Source organism: Helicoverpa armigera, chromosome 6, assembly GCF_030705265.1.
Source record: "Helicoverpa armigera isolate CAAS_96S chromosome 6, ASM3070526v1, whole genome shotgun sequence".
In the NCBI taxonomy this organism is placed as follows: Eukaryota; Metazoa; Arthropoda; class Insecta; order Lepidoptera; family Noctuidae; genus Helicoverpa; species Helicoverpa armigera.
Window position 1 is genome coordinate 5,176,019 of NC_087125.1, and position 16,111 is coordinate 5,192,129.

At 35.9% G+C, this 16,111-nt stretch overlaps 3 protein-coding genes across 6 annotated transcripts in view; 1 reads left to right on the plus strand and 2 right to left on the minus strand.

The window, feature by feature from the left end:
• LOC110376967 (nucleolar complex protein 2 homolog) overlaps positions 1–16,111 on the minus strand; it is a 182,754-nt gene that overhangs the window by 92,573 nt on the left and 74,070 nt on the right. The gene's annotated exons all lie outside the window — the stretch shown is intronic.
• Positions 1,007–13,525, plus strand: LOC110376944 (annulin). Of its 4 annotated transcripts, none has more exons than XM_021335599.3 (12): positions 1,007–1,463; positions 8,593–8,838; positions 9,169–9,447; positions 9,659–9,810; positions 9,981–10,221; positions 10,336–10,496; positions 10,895–11,080; positions 11,163–11,273; positions 11,469–11,648; positions 11,898–12,098; positions 12,277–12,519; positions 12,766–13,525. In XM_021335599.3, exons 1-12 carry the CDS (start codon positions 1,331–1,333, stop codon positions 12,955–12,957), a joined length of 2,325 nt encoding a protein of 774 aa, XP_021191274.3. In that variant the 5' UTR covers positions 1,007–1,330; the 3' UTR covers positions 12,958–13,525. The 4 variants fall into 4 exon arrangements, with proteins under 4 accessions (XP_021191274.3, XP_021191275.3, XP_021191276.3 ...); XM_021335600.3 differs by having other exon boundaries at positions 1,008–1,463; positions 8,593–8,817; XM_021335601.3 differs by lacking the exon at positions 1,007–1,463 and adding an exon at positions 7,504–7,771.
• Positions 13,487–14,926, minus strand: Tilb (touch insensitive larva B). The gene has a single exon (XM_021335603.3). It carries the CDS (start codon positions 14,871–14,873, stop codon positions 13,578–13,580), a length of 1,296 nt encoding a protein of 431 aa, XP_021191278.3. The 5' UTR covers positions 14,874–14,926; the 3' UTR covers positions 13,487–13,577.

Below are 16,111 nucleotides of genomic sequence, written 5' to 3' on the forward strand. Positions count from 1 at the left end.
TCCTGGATACAGTTGTATATATGTATAGTTATATATATATATATATTATATTTATATATGCATAAATATATATTTTTATTATTTTCCACTGATGCTCGAATTGTGTTGCACCTACCACTTCTATTTCACCACCACCCTAAGGTAGACTGGCAGAGAACGCCTAAGGCGTTAAGTCCGCCGTTGTACAATGTGCAAAAAGTATTTTAAATAAATAAATAAATAAATATACAAAGTAATTTTCTATCATGTAGAAATTTTAATTGGAAAGGAAAACTATTATTGTTTATTTGTAAAAAGCAATTTAGTAATATATATCCTGCAAAGGGTTTTTTATACTGACTTATTGTAATTCCAATACGTAAATGTAAACTTTGTTACCTACTTAGGTAGATAAGTTACAGTTAACAAATAGGTTTTATTGCCTATGTCAGGCAGATCCGAACTTTTTACTGAAATCTTTAAAGTTCTGTTGCTGGCCGGTTCAGCTCAAAGTCTGGATCAGATGCCATAAGATTTTTTTCTTTTTATTGTTTTTAAGTTTTTAATGGTTTTTTCTTCGTAACTTTGATGAAAAACAGCCTGTATTATTACTTATTCCTGCGTTATATCTGCAATGAAATCTTCTTGGTTTTTTTCTTTAAAATATTCTAATAGATTTTGTTAGCGAAACCGACTAAATACTATTTATATTTTGTTTTGCTTTCTCTTAATATTTTTTACATCACTTTTATAAGGGCATTCAGGTACTAAGCCTGGGTACTTACAATGATCAAAATTCCTGCCACTCATTGATTCCTACGTGTCTACCGTCACAACTATAAACTTTGTCCATAGTTCAGTTGTATCATTACAGTTTATGATTAATTTTTACTAACTAGTGCGCATTCCTGATTTTGGTTTTTCACCGTTATTCATCAGTACCTACTAATTCCCGTGGAAGAATGACGTTTTATGTGACGTGACCCAGCATTCCGCTGGCGTGCGGTTGTGATAAGAGGTCACGCGAGCGAAGGTAGTGAGGATGTCCACCAGACTCGCAGCACAGACGAAGTGATCTCGCGGTGAGGAGCGCACGCGCTTACCAACGCCCACACAATTTATACGAACTCCGAAACCAACTGTTTATCATATCGATAAACCACCAATTCAAACAGCTGATGATTTTGTTTACATTGTGGAAAACTGTGCAAACTGTGTGTACAAAGATTCATAAGCGGCTATGATCTAATCGCGTATTAGTGCGTTAATTGATATTAAAGTGGTTTTTAAAACGAGTTAAAAGACTAAAGTTCAGTTTTGTATGTGGTAGTGAGTGATTAATGACAGTCAAATGGGTGCTGTGAAGAGTAAACTGGCCCACTGTTGCCCACCTCAGTGTGATTGCTGTGGGTTCCATAGATCCGCAAGTTATGACCTCAAGGAGCTTCCCCGACCTCCTCGACTGGACACCTCTAACGCTGAAGGTAGGTCAAGGTCACCTTAAGTAAATATTGCCGTAAAAAAATATAATTTTAGCGATGCCGTAACACATCTTGTGATTCAAATATTAAAAACAAATTAAATACTTATTCACATGATTAAAATTCTTCCATATAAAAATTTAAGATAATGTGTTGACCCACGTAAGTCCATTTATAAAACACTGTGTTACCTCATGTTTTATTATAGATAACACGTGTTTATAAATATTACCGCGATTTCAATCAAGTATCTTCGACTAGTTACTTACTTACGAGGAAAACGTAAGGCAAAGGAATCGACTCTATCAGCTGAGTTAACAAACACTCGAACGATCTACCTACTTCAGTGTTTGTTAATATAGTTAGTTCTACTAATTAAAAATGTATTGCAAAATATTTAAGCTGCTAGGACTTGTAAATACTGACATTTCAGAACTGTAGATTTGTGATTGAATTTTGCAACGAGGATATGCATAAACTTAATTTTTATTTAAACAGGTAATAGGTACGAATATATGCATATTATTAATTTTAAAATGTCTCAAGTATAGAGTTTTATTTTTGTTTAAAATCGTTTCTCGTGATTGAGTGATTCATTGAATTATCACTATTAAGGTAGCAATGCCTACAAAGCTGAATGAAGTAATACAGTTGTCTATGACGAAATTACCAGGAGGAACATTTTATGTAACAAGGATTTGTTTTTCTTATAGTTACCTACCCATTTTCAATTGAAGTTTAATTCTTCTGACTTATTTTGGAACTAAGCAATAGGGATAGCTTTAAGGCCATAGTAACTGAGAAAATTGCTTTTAAATATCTATGTTCGCTTACCTTTAGCAGGAAGGATGAATGAAAAAATACATAGAACACGTTCCAATTTTTATTGTGAAACTGATTATGCCCTATATTTCGCCGTCAGTCAGTTTGAGTTCGGATTTTAAATATGACAGAAACAAACAAAGCAGATTACAAATATAGTTTAATTTATAGCTTTCCATCGTTTTGAAGTGGTTTAAAAATAAAACCCGTGGCTTCCTTAGCACAGCTGGTCTCACGTAGAACTAACTCATTAAATATTGGCCAGTGAGGTACCAGCGAGAAAAGGGTATTGAAACTTTTTGATTGTATTAGCATTCCAATTACAAAAACTATTTTGAATTTTTGTCTGGACTCTATGGTGCGTGGTTTTATAAAGAAAGAAAAGACTTTTAATAAGCGAAAAGTAATCGCAACAATAAGGTAAGTATATTGATTATTGTCAACATAAACTCAGCGTATCTTCAAGTAGCGTGACACAGATGTGAGTAGGAACTATTAGTTTAACCATTTATCACATTGCGCCTAACCTGTTTGGTCCCTCGAGGTCTCGATTCTGTTGGAAGCTAAAAGCTACTGTTTGCGAACTGGTTTGCACCTCGAGTACCTACCGACCTACTGGTAGGTAAACCATGGTATGCCAATAATTACGCTCGTTTTTTATACAGGTTTATGTCAACAGCAAAGACAATGTTAAATTAACTGACCTATAGGTAGACAGAGTTCTTTTATTTATCACCGAGTAATTAAGTTTGTTTGAAGCGATGATAAGCACTGTTGGGATATTCAAACTGCACTGTTTTGATATATCTTCGTCTTATCATTTTCTTTTATAATTACTTACCTATGTTTTTTTAAAATAAAAACGTGTAGTAAATATGACTAATTATAATAATTGATTAATCATTGTGGCATTTATTTATGCCTCGGCTGCATAGTAGAGAGATAAAAAGTCTTTGTTTTTATAAAACCTATGTGTCAAACATTCTGCACAATACCTAAGTCTTTGGAAATCCCAAGTGGTCGCGTTTGTCACTCAATAACTTAAGTTACCTAAGTTTTTATCTTGTTACTCATATAAGTCTTAACATTGTTTAAGTATACACATGAATGTAGGAGGGATGTTTATATAGCTATTAATCACCGATCATTATTATCGGCAATTAAAAACGCATATTTAGGAATATTCTATGGAAGCATGTGCTACGTCAAGGCGTAGGCGCCTACACATACCTATGCTATGTTTTCGCTTAATAGTTTAAATATATAATGATCAAATATTCATAGAATAAAACGGCCTTGTTAATCATTGAAATGTTTATTTTTCTAAAAAAGTTGATAGAATGGGTGCTTCGATGCGTGATAAGAATACTGTGATCACTACTAAACGTTAAACTTGACGTTGACAGTTTTCTATAAAACATTAATAACTTCTAAAATTTTCTATCCATCCCAAAGCCTTGCATCATAACGATGTCATCAAGATGCATCATTCATTCAACATTTAGGGTTTTCCTATTAATAATCCTAAAAGGTAGAAAACCGAATGAGAATTCAATTATTCATTCATAAGTTTCCCTAAACCTACGCGTACAAACATTATTTACCTACTTAATAAATAAGGTAAATTCTTCTACCTAGTCTGTAAACCTACATACATATATGTATTTGTTTGTTCGTCCTCACCGCAAGATAGATACATTAATTTGCAATAAGGATAAATTCAAAGAAATTTCGCGTAGTACCTACACTAAATACGTAATATGTACATAGCTACGTACAAGACGACACATTAAGTAAAGAAAACATGTTGACTTATAAATAACTTCTGAGATCGAAAGTACAGTTACTCACAAAGTTTAAGGAATGTCACGATAGCAACGAATCAGAAATATGTAGAGGCTGTGCGCTTATGTCATGACATGCAATCCCAAGGTGAACTGGCACACAGATCCGTCCCACTGATCTGCTGCGTCCATTCGTACATTCGTGAACAAAAAAGGTTCGTTTGTGACTGACAGTTGTAAACATAACCATACGTAGGTATAGACTATAGAGGCTACGTTAATTATCGTCTTGATTACTAATACTGGAGACTAATGTGATTAGTGTGCATCTCTGTGAAACGGGTTTTAGATTGGTTGGATACACGCAGAATAAATAACAGGAATTATAGAATATTGATGTTATTTGTTATATTACAAGTTAAATCGGTTATTAGAAAAATACTTGCTGTAAAAACGAAACGTTATTTTAAAATAAGTCATTGCTTGTTCCACAAGTTGGAATCGACACTGATAGAATCCTGGATATGCGAAGAGAGAGAATACTTTAATGAACTTTGGGGGCGTTGAGAAATACGGTGACCATAATTCCAAATTCAAAGTTAGGTACATCCAAAGACCATTTGGTAATTTCTGAAAAGTAAAAACATACGTAAATTATCATTGTGATCGATGACAAAAAAAGGCTTTGGCTAGGAGATGACTAATTAAACAGGAACCTTAGACCTTCAAGGTGATTAAAAAGGTTGCTCTAAGCATATTCTACATTTGTCATAGTCAACATTTGGTTGCCAAAAGACCGGACATCGCGTCGTCTTCCTAACTAAGCGAGTAAACAAAAATACCCATATTTCATACAATGTCATCTTCCGTAGTGTTCACGTAATTTGTGGAAGAAAATGAGTCATAATATATCATCACACTTGTAAGAAGAGGTGGGCGGAGGGTATTATTTATAGAAATATGTATATCTAAATTGTTTACAAATAAATACGAGTACTAATATATTTATTTATTCATTTATTGCATAATGTACTCAGTTACAGTTACACAGTTCCTTAAAACTATATTCAACACGCTGTAAGTGCGCAGAAAATTACTTAAAATTAAATATTCTAACTTATCATTATAGAATATTAGCTTATAAAGTATTTTTTAAGTAATAATCTATCCCTAATTTCATCCACTTTTATCGGTCAATTCTATCCTAAAATTCACACTACTATACTACTTAGTTACATATGCTGCTAATTATGTTTGTCTGACAAAAATGTGGATATCTCGTCTTATTCCTTACAGCAGTAAGAGTGACAGCTACCACCGGTCTAATGAAGAAATCTTTGTGACTCATTCCAACTGAAATACACATTTGAAATAGAGCGAAATAATTAAAAAGTTCATGTTTCCGCGCGCGGTCTTAATTCAACATCGTAATGGAGTTATAGTCGGCAGGTGATGACTGTTGATCCAGCGGTCGAATAAACTAGGTCAGGCTGAAAACTAGCAAGTGTAGGTACAAGATTAAGTTTCCTAAATATTCCTTGAAACCAAAATTCCGTTGTTTAACGAATCAGAAATATATTTCCTTCTCTGCATTTACTTTGCATAGTAGGTAAAGCATTGCACGGAAACAATTGTTTTTTTTAGAAAAAGGCAAAATAACGAAAACATATCTAGTCTCCACCAATTAGCACATGCGTTTCCGTTTGATAAAATTCTTTTGAAATACATGAGCTCGGAAAATGTTTGTAATCTGACATGAAGCAGGAATAGATTCTTGCCTTGAATTCGACAGCTAAAATATGTGGATTTCCTCTACATTTTACGCAGTGAGTTATACTTTTATGATAATAGCGCAAACATTTTGTATCGCGATCTCATAAAACAATTGACTGTCTGCACTAAAAAATATTTCGGAAGGTACTAAATACAAACAAAACAATAAAGTCACATAGTAGTAAATATAAAACTAACGATTTAAATTCAGCTAGTTTTATTGCACGAATTAGTCCACTTTGATGTTCAGCCCTTAATTTATGGCATCAATCAAATTAAAGAAAATGTTTGGAAATAGCGACCGTTTCGAATTCTTCAACTATCACACTGAACTGTGTCTCAATGACACATAAATAAACATAACATCTTAATTTAAGAGTGGCTACTAAAATCGCTAGTCTCCGATGGGTGTAGTCTCAATATATGCTGGTAAAAAAAAGAGACAAAAACTATAATAAGTTAAGGACGGTACGTTCTTCTAACTAGGTACTCAAAGCAGAATATGACTCATACACATACAAGCTACTTGAACAACCCGCAAGATACAATCTCATTCATTGATTAGAATAAAGTGCACACACACGGACTCAATTAATAGTTATCTAAGCGCATCTTACATCGCTTCCTAATCGCTAGCCTACGCGATCTCCGTGCGCGGTGTGTGTGGGACAGCCATTATACGCTGATTATTCCGAAGGCCATATCCCGGAATAGGAGGTGTACCTTCCCACGTCGTAATTAATACCAAATAAGTTATTTATGAAACTCGATGAAAGGAGTCGCGAGGCCTTGTTAGTGTTTAGTATGCCGAAGTTGTTGCTTAGCGAAACAGCTCTAAAACTTTGCGAGGTTAGCGGCATTTGTCTGTAACTCCAATTTAGACAACATGTTTGGCTAAACTCAGACTACTGCCATTTGAAAGGACGAGGCTAAATATACTATGTCACATACAGAATATTTTTCTATCAGTACTCAATTGATCTTGAAAGGTTATCAGTTAACGATATATTAGGGACCGAGGGATACACGACTTCAATTGACACTCATTGAAAGGTCAAATGGTAGTGTTAATTGATAGAATTCTACTATATAGATAAGGCAAGATTTATGCAGAGCACCTCAATTTTGAAATACGTGACGGCGAACATGTGTGAAAATTATAGGTATGAGGAAAAAATCTAATTACCCAAATTACCTTTAAGACTACTGTAACCCACAAAGTGTAGTTTATTTGAAGGGTATAAAAGATTGGCCAAGATTACACGCAGAACATAGTGATCATCCTTGTGTTATGTGTGATGTGACTTCATAGGGCACGGAGACAAGTTGAACTAATGAATAATAAATTCTAATTTTATAGCCATCACAATAACACCGTAATAATGTATATCTGTTCTTGACTAACAACTTAACCGATTTAGTACTTAGATAATAACTTGTCTAATAGAAAATTGTTTAGCAATGAATTCATAGTTGGTAGCAGTTGACAATGTTATGATATCACCTCTCTATGCGGTATGATTTTGTCAGATACTAATGATATGAGTAAGGTAGACCTTGGTTCCGTCAATGAACAAAATCAGTTTCTCAGTAACTGGATGTAGCTTTTCATTCCTTGTTGACTATGACATCACCGCCGACTCGGATGTAGGAGTAGTTGTTGAGTTTCGGTCTGCAGCTCACAGTTCATGACGGCATGCAAAAAGAACGACACGTTTGTTCGAATAATTAGCAACATACGAACTGTGGTCGAATACCGCGAATACGAACGAATTGGACAGATGTACATCTGCGAATACTAGTGATATATTGTAATGCTCAAAGTTAATTCGGGAGTTTAATGTGATCGATAAACTATGGAGTATCTGAAAAGTTTGTGGCAACGCTATTTTGGGAAGCGGCATAAATATATTATTGTGCCTTTTCAGCCAGGTAACAGGATTATAAAATGATATAATTATACAGATACATACATGATAAATATTTACGTTAGGAAATAAATAATTGAAAATGAATGTCTCACTGTTTTCTGAATAAAATCTTTGAACCTCGCGGCCCAATAATATTTTAATGAAAGCTATATTATATGTATAAATACGTTTAACATGTATTCGTTTCAATTATTATCAACGTGATGCGCTACGTTTGTTAAAAAAATTTAATGGACCATGGAACGTTTAGCAACTGTTTGGCTAGGTGTTAAACCAGCTGTAAATATAGGACTCGACCATTAAAAAAATAAATGTCAATGAGTACTTTTGTTAGTACTTGATCCTGACTTATTTCCGTGCAAACTGCATTTTGAGCTTAGTAGTCGTTAGTAGAAATATGTGGGTAACTATTATTTTGGAAATTACGATGTGTGCATAATGTGTAATTGCAAAATTGACGTCTTGGCTGGTAGCCAGTGTATGAGTGCGAAAATTTTTGACCATGACAAATATTTGCTCCAAAATTTTCATTCATAATGATCCATTAGCGTACTTTAAATATTTACGATATGGGTAGCTATTAGAACAATGAATTAAGAGTGGTGGGTTTCGTCTACCGAAATAAAAATCTCCAATTATGCTGAATATGCATATTTTTTCAACGGTTAGGACTACCTTTTGCTTACTTTTAATATTTTTTCAGTAACTGCAATAAGCTAATTTACATACTTGTCTTATAATAAATATGCAAGTAACTAGGTGGGTAGTTATAATTCAATAACAGTTTGAATGCATTGTAACACAGTTTGTTTATTTATTCAGATGTCGTCGACGCGACGCGGCAAGGTGTGCTTGCGGTGCAGGGAATTGATTTCTGTGTCGACACAAATGGCGAGAACCACCACACGAACAAGTTTAACCTGATGACAAGGAACGTCGACAAATGCCTGGTGGTTCGACGAGGACAAGCCTTCAAACTAGATATATTACTGAACAGACCTTACGATGCGAGTAGAGATGCCGTCTCCTTCATTTTCTACGTCGCAGGTTTGTCCAATGACTTTACAGGTGAGCTTACAACAGCTTTGGTTGACCTAAATTTTTAAACCGTTCTTTGTTAGGTTCTGTAACTAAGATGTGTACTTTACCATATTGGTCAAGGTTATAGACAAAATTAAATAACGCAAAAAAGATGTAATTCTTTGGCTCAAACATTTGATGGTCACAAAGACAAAAAAAAATTGGAAGATCTGAGCTAGGACTTCAACGATTATAGTGATTATTAACGTGTTAATTCAGATGACATCAAATCAAAAAATTGCTTTAATTGCTTTGATCATTAGGAGGACGTAGGAGACAAACATATTTAACTAACGTCGTCACAAATTTCTGACACAGATGTTGAATCAAGAGGACCATCAGACGACACATCTGCTGCTGTTCCATTACTGGAGAAAGGTTCCGAAACCTTCGGAGCATGGAGTGCGACATACGAGAGTCAGATAGACTCTCATCTTATGGTAGCTGTGACTCCAGCAGCAGATTGCATTGTAGCTGCGTGGAGGCTAGATGTAGACACAAGACTCGCTGGAGGCAGCTCTCTCAGCTACAGACACCCCTTGCCAATCTACGTACTGTTCAACCCATGGTGCTTGACAGACAGTGTTTATATGCCAGGTAAAGTATTATATACTATTATGTTTTTACGTATTTTCATTATGAAAAATGTTTTTTAATACAACTCGAAAATATGATTGATGATCGCTTTCATCATCAGATTTATTTCAACATCTCCAATATCTTAGCATCATGAATACGATTAATATGACAAACTAATTTGTTACTTGTCACGAACTAAAATTAATCAACTTATTTGGGGAACTTACAGGTCACAGTCATCGTGACGAATATGTACTAGAAGATGGAGGTTTGATGTTCAGAGGAGTCTACAACCGAATCAAGCCCACACCTTGGAACTATGCACAGTATGAGAAAGATATATTAGACTGTGCACTTTATCTAGTCAGAGAAATTGGAAAGGTATTTGCATTTAGATTTCCACTTAGAAACTAGTTTTGCAACAACTTTCTAGATAAGAAAAGCGGAGAGATTTGTATCGGAGAGTGATCTTAACTAACCTATATTGTTGGCCGTGATTTCTTGTCGTATCTTATGTGACTCCTATTTATTTACGAGTTAAATGTTTTAAGGTGAAAGGTCGCGCCAGAAGTGATCCTATTCGAACATGCAGAGCGTTGTCTGCTGCGGTGAATGCACAAGATGACAATGGTGTTATCATCGGCAACTGGGCGTCAGAACTGTCAGACTACAGCGGAGGCACGCATCCACTTAAATGGGTCGGTTCCCTGGCCATACTGCAGAAGTATTATGAGAAAAAGAAGCCTGTCAAATACGGACAGTGCTGGGTGTACGCCGGTGTTCTAACGACAAGTAAGATTGGTTCCAGTAAATGATTGCCTACCATTTATAATAGAGTATGCTCTTCAAAGGTTTATACCAGATCCCATATCCCATGTCTAAAATCCTGACATTATTTTTTTGCAGTTTGCCGAGCGTTAGGTATTCCTTGTCGACCGGTGTCCGGTTACGATGCAGCCCACGACAGTCAAGGAAGTCTTACAATCGATATCATCAAGGACGACCAGGGAAATACTCTTGAGGAGTTCACCAGGGACTCTGTTTGGAATTATCACGTATGGAATGAGGTGAGATATGTTATAAAACTTAGTTACCCAAAACGAAGCAATATGTATTCTTAAATGTTCATGTGCAATCTTGAATTTAGATTCTTTATGACACATATGGTCGTCATTTATTGCAAGAACAACCATTATACAAGGAGCTTTAAATAGTCTGCAACTGCATGAATTGCCTCCTACGTACAATAATATCGATTGATGACTCATTTCGTAAGAGGTTTATAAATAACTTATCCCAGATAGAGATAGACAACTTTTATATTAGTGGCCGTGTTTGTTTATAGCAGATACTTTTGACATGCACCACACACATACCATATAATATATCATAACTATATTTTATGTTTCTTAAGGCAAACTTGTAACTATGGAATTTTTTAATAACATTTCATTTTATTTTTCAGGTATGGATGGACCGTCCAGATTTGGGCCCCGAATACGGTGGCTGGCAAGCCTTAGACTCGACACCTCAGGAGACATCTGAGGATATGTTCCGTTGTGGACCAGCGTCACTCAGAGCCGTCAGGGATGGTGAACTACAGAGACCGTATGATGCAGCTTATGTCTTCGCTGAAGTAAATGCTGATAAGGTAAATACGATTTTTAGGATAGATGTAAGTTAAAGTTAAAATCTCATGGATCTGATTTTCATTTTCGTATTTATCTTTCCAGGTATTATGGAAATATTCGGGAGAGATTCAGCCATTGAAGTTGATGGCTAAAGACACTGTATCCATTGGACAGAACATTTCTACAAAAGCTATTGGCAAAATGGAACGAGAGGTTCGTGTGATTTTACATATTCAACTTTAAAAAAAGGAAAACAACATACATAGCCACAAACCTATTTCATAGCAAACTCTGTTTCCTGAAACTTGCCTTTTTTAATTACGCAAACAAACCTATCTTTGAATATTGATATGCCCTAGATACGCAACTCAACAGATCGTTTATTTTTATTTAATTTATATTTTTCAGGATATAACAGACACATACAAGTACCCCGAGAGATCTCGCGAAGAACGCATGACGATGGAGAAGGCGCTTCGCAAGTCAGAGAGCATCTTCGCGCGGTACTACCTGAACGATGCCTTCAATGACGTCACCTTTGATTTCGAACTCCACGACGATATCAAGATTGGACAGAACTTCAATGTGGTATGTATAGTTTGGACTTACTATATTATTTAAAATTCTTTGCTCAGTGACTTGAAAAATGATATGTAGTCGAATAGATATTGCAATTTTGAATGAATAGGAAGATTAGATGAATCCAAAGTTCAATGAAATCCTTCAGTGAAAAATGTTTGCCTTAAAGTTAAAAATCTAGAATTGTTTTTCTGAATCACAATAGGCAAATCACAGAAAAGAAAGAATTTAAATTAAAAAACGTTTCTTTGATTCCAGGTCCTACATATCAGAAACCGTTCAAGTTCCAACTCTCACCATGTAAAAGGTATCCTTCGTGTGGACACAGTCACGTACACAGGAGTCACCGGCGACGGCGTGAAGAGGTCAGAGTTCGATATGAAACTCGAACCCGAAGGCAAGGAGCTTGTCAAGATGCTGGTCACCTTCGACGATTATTACAAGAAGCTGGTTGATCAGGTAATTTTAACAGCCCTTTTGCAGTTTACACTAACAAAAGTTTTGGTTTCGTAGTTAACACTGCCTACATATCATATTTTGAAGAACTTTGGTTAAATTTTTGTTGTTCTAGATTGTTTGAGCAAAAGGTTATTTCATCATATAATAGTAAATAATTCGTTTTGGTATTATTTTACAGGCTTCCTTCAACATCGCTTGCCTAGCGACAATCGTAGACAGAAACTTCGACTTTTTCGCTCAAGATGACTTCAGAGTGCGCAATCCTGACATCAAGATCAGCATTGACGGCAAACCTGTGTCACGCCAAGAGTTCACAGTTTCCGTTAAGGTGGAGAACCCATTGCCCATCCCACTCACCAAGGGCAAGTTCTACATCCAAGGTCCTGGACTCGATAAACAGCTTAAGATTGAACTTGATGAGGTAAGCAATATGTATTAAATTAAATCTGAAGTACTTAATAGAATAAATGTTATTTGTTATATTGGAAACACTGAAGGATGTGCATTGTGCAGTCGTAATAAACTTTATATGAAACTGCAAGCGCCATCTATCCATTCACAACTGAACCATGATGAGTTCACGTACACTTACTAGCGGGTGTGCCACAAGGCATTCGGTTTGGATTCATAGGAGGCTTGCGACTAAGTAACTTCATTGTTTTCCCAGAATGTGGCGCCTGGTGAGTTCGCGACCGCTCAGTACAAGCTAACGCCGCCGTGGGCAGGCCGTCATCAAATCTCTGCCAAGTTCTCGTCGAAGGAGATGAAAGACGTTGATGGATTCCTGTCGTTCATGGTTGCGCCACCGATAGCGACGAACGGGTTACCCCCTGACACTGTTGAAAGTCATCAAATCTAGATAGGTTTTAGATTTAGATAGGATATTATGAGTAAATGTAAAATATTTGTGAAGTGACAAGTTCTAGCTAGACTGTAAAAAGCATGGAAAATTACTCTGTTGTGTGTATCGAGTCATTAAAGATTGTTATGAGATGAAATCCGTAAAAGAAGTATTACGTAATAGAATTTTAGATTTATTTTCTTGAAGCATTATTTGCTATTTTCCTATTGGAAAATTGAGATTATATGTTTTTAGAATTTATATTTTATGGCCCTGGATTCGTTAAGTGCAGTCTCAATAACGCTATTAATTAAGGTATTTATTCTGTTCCTAATATAAGTTGAATTGCATCCACTACACGATAAGAAGGAAGTAACAAAGAGCTAATAATTCGTATTTCATTTAAATAAAAAGTGTCTGTTTGTAATGTGTCTTTATTAGTAAATCAGCTTGAAGTACAATATTTGAATTAAGATACTTTTGTAATAAAATAATAAAAACATGTAGGTACCTAAGTGTATTTCGTGCAATGAATCTGTTCCAATTGGTGCTCTATTATTTTATTAAAATAAATATTTAAGCTAAATGTTAATTTGTTTCCAATTCCCCTTCTAGACAAAGTTTTTATTTAATAATTCTTAAATAAGGTCAGGAACTTCTGGGTTGTCGACAAAGTCTGGTGAAGGTTGCTTTCCACTTAATTTCATTCTGGAATCAGTATATTGCGGCGCAGGTCTGGGTTGAGTCATTTTAGTAAAATCTAAAACATTGTCAGCCGGGCCTATTTCTAAATATTCTCTCTTCGTTTGACCATGTTGCACGTGGCAATCTTTTGGTTTGTGATCAGAGTATAATTGAGCGTCTTTTATTTCTTTTTTGTTGTCCACAGGTTTTTTAATAACCGCGTTAGCTTTCGGCATCGTTACAAGCAAGTGCCCTGTGATCTGTGATCGCTTCGCAGTAGAGTTAGTAGTGTCGACCTCGACCGGTAGATGGAGTTGAAATATTTTATCTTTGATCATAACTCTAACGTAGTTTGGCTGGACGTCTACATCAACAAGATTAGAATCCATATACTTATACACTGCTAAATCCAAAACATATTTCTCAGGATCGTCTGCATTGAATAGAAAGTCTATTTTTGCTTGGTTTATATTGTATGGCCTACCGTCTGGTGCAAAAAACTTGTATACTCGTTTTTCCTCCTTTTTTTCCTCAGTTTCATAACTTTTGAGTTTCAGCTGACGCATTTTTTCTATTTCATGGCGCACTTCAGGGGCGTGTTCGCATTTTTCTGCCCAAAATCTCTTGTTTCGTTCCTCTGGGTCCAAGTCTTTGTATTCATTATCCCATTTGCTTTGTATGTCTCTTTCCAAGCGGGTTTTCTGTTTTGCTCTCTTGTGTCTATAGTTTTCTTGCTCAAAAAGTATGTCTGACCTTATCATTGGTAGGTTCTGCAACGCTTTGATTCTTTCAGACCTGTCGATGTCATTGCCATCAAGATAGTTCAGTTGTGGCAAAGTACCTATTACGAAATCACGGTAATTGTCATAGTCAGTGCAAGGGTTTCCTGTCAGGTATAAGTTGGATAAGTTGTAATTACCTGTAAGACTTTCAACGCTTACGATTTCTCCTATAAAATTCAGAGTTAGATCTAATTTCTCTAACGATTCACACCTCTCCAAGTTTTCAATGACTTCGATATTGTTGAGAGCCAAGTTTAAATAAACAAGGTGTTTCAGCTTGTTAAAGTTTTCAATCTTGGCGATAAGGTTACTCTGCATTAACAGTATTTTGAGTTTAGGGCACCAATCCTGTATAAATTCTACTTTTTCGATGTTCTCTTGATGTAAAGCTATCTCTTCCAGTGGGGCTAGTAGGCAATCATGATGCTCAGCCTTTTTACGTACCATATCCACAGTTATTCGTACCATTTTCTATAATACAAGAATATTCGTAAAACGATGATAATAGTAACTTGCAAACACAAAGATAATGTAAAGTAAACAAGTCATCACAACTGTTGCCAAGTAACGTAGGCAATATGAAAAGGTACAGATAATACGATGAAACGTAAATGCGCAACAAAGAGTTTAAAAATTATGGCTATGGCCAAATTATTAAGGCTATGAAAATGGCTATAAAGGATATAAAGGTATGATTTCAATTGGACGAAACCAGCAAAGAAAGTTACAACATAGAGTAAATTACCTAAGTTTCTTGTGGGCTCTTCTTCATTCCAGTAAAAATATGATAGGTTTTGATGCCTGGTGGTAGATTCTAAGCAAACTAAAAGGAAGCTTAGGAGATGTGGCAATGATAGAATCTCGAACATTTCGAGTCGTTGGTTATCTTTCAATCTCGGCGGTCGGTAATCCGTCATTTAACATTCCATCGGTGGCACCGCGACCGCTCAACTCAAGCGTACTAAATTAATATCGCCGTGATGTAGAGGGTATTAAAATATTTTAAACGACGCCATTTATAATATGACGTTCAGATATCAAGTCGCGAGAGCACAACATATATTATTCCACGAAACTGCCAAAAGACAATGAGGATGAAGGATTACTATCATCAGGAACTCGTTTTATTGTTAATGTTCCAAGTGGGCTCACAGCTCGAAAAAACGACAGTATGGAAAAAACAAGAGATGGCTGGATGAAATAAGGCATGACAGAGGGAAAGACGGTGTTATTAGTGTGCATTGCGCGGGCAGGGTGCGGCGCCCCGCGGTCTGTGTGTGTTTAGGGGCGCTCTGCGGGGCGCCACCGCGCCGCGCCGGCACGACGTGCCCACTTATTGAAAGCAGTCAATTTAACATTTTGTTGTTCAAACAAACACAGTGGTCCCAAGTGCCCTTGTTCATTTATTAATTTTAAACTATTACGAAAACAATTTCATGTGTGAGCCTCATAGGACACTGGCCTACCTCAACGTGTTAGTAATTCAGGTGGAACATGTAGCAGTGTCAGTGTAGTTTTGGTTTATGACGCTAGAGGGCATTGAATGTACACACTCCTATATTGGGCTTTATCCAAAGGCATTTATCAAAAACATTTTCTTAACTTCATATGAAGGCCACTTTCCATTAGAAAAGGGTTTTTATTCATGAATCATCATGGTCTTAAGAGCATACAATTTCAATATAGGTAAGACTGCAATAATATTC

Excerpts from the sequence above, each read along its gene's own strand:
- LOC110376944 (XM_021335599.3), top strand. The coding sequence starts at position 1,331 with ATGGGTGCTGTGAAGAGTAAACTGGCCCACTGTTGCCCACCTCAGTGT. Across the intron at positions 9,811-9,980 it reads TAGTCAGAGAAATTGGAAAG|GTGAAAGGTCGCGCCAGAAG; the intron begins GTATTTGCATTT and ends AAATGTTTTAAG. Across the intron at positions 12,099-12,276 it reads ACAAGAAGCTGGTTGATCAG|GCTTCCTTCAACATCGCTTG; the intron begins GTAATTTTAACA and ends ATTATTTTACAG.
- Tilb (XM_021335603.3), bottom strand. The coding sequence starts at position 14,873 with ATGGTACGAATAACTGTGGATATGGTACGTAAAAAGGCTGAGCATCAT.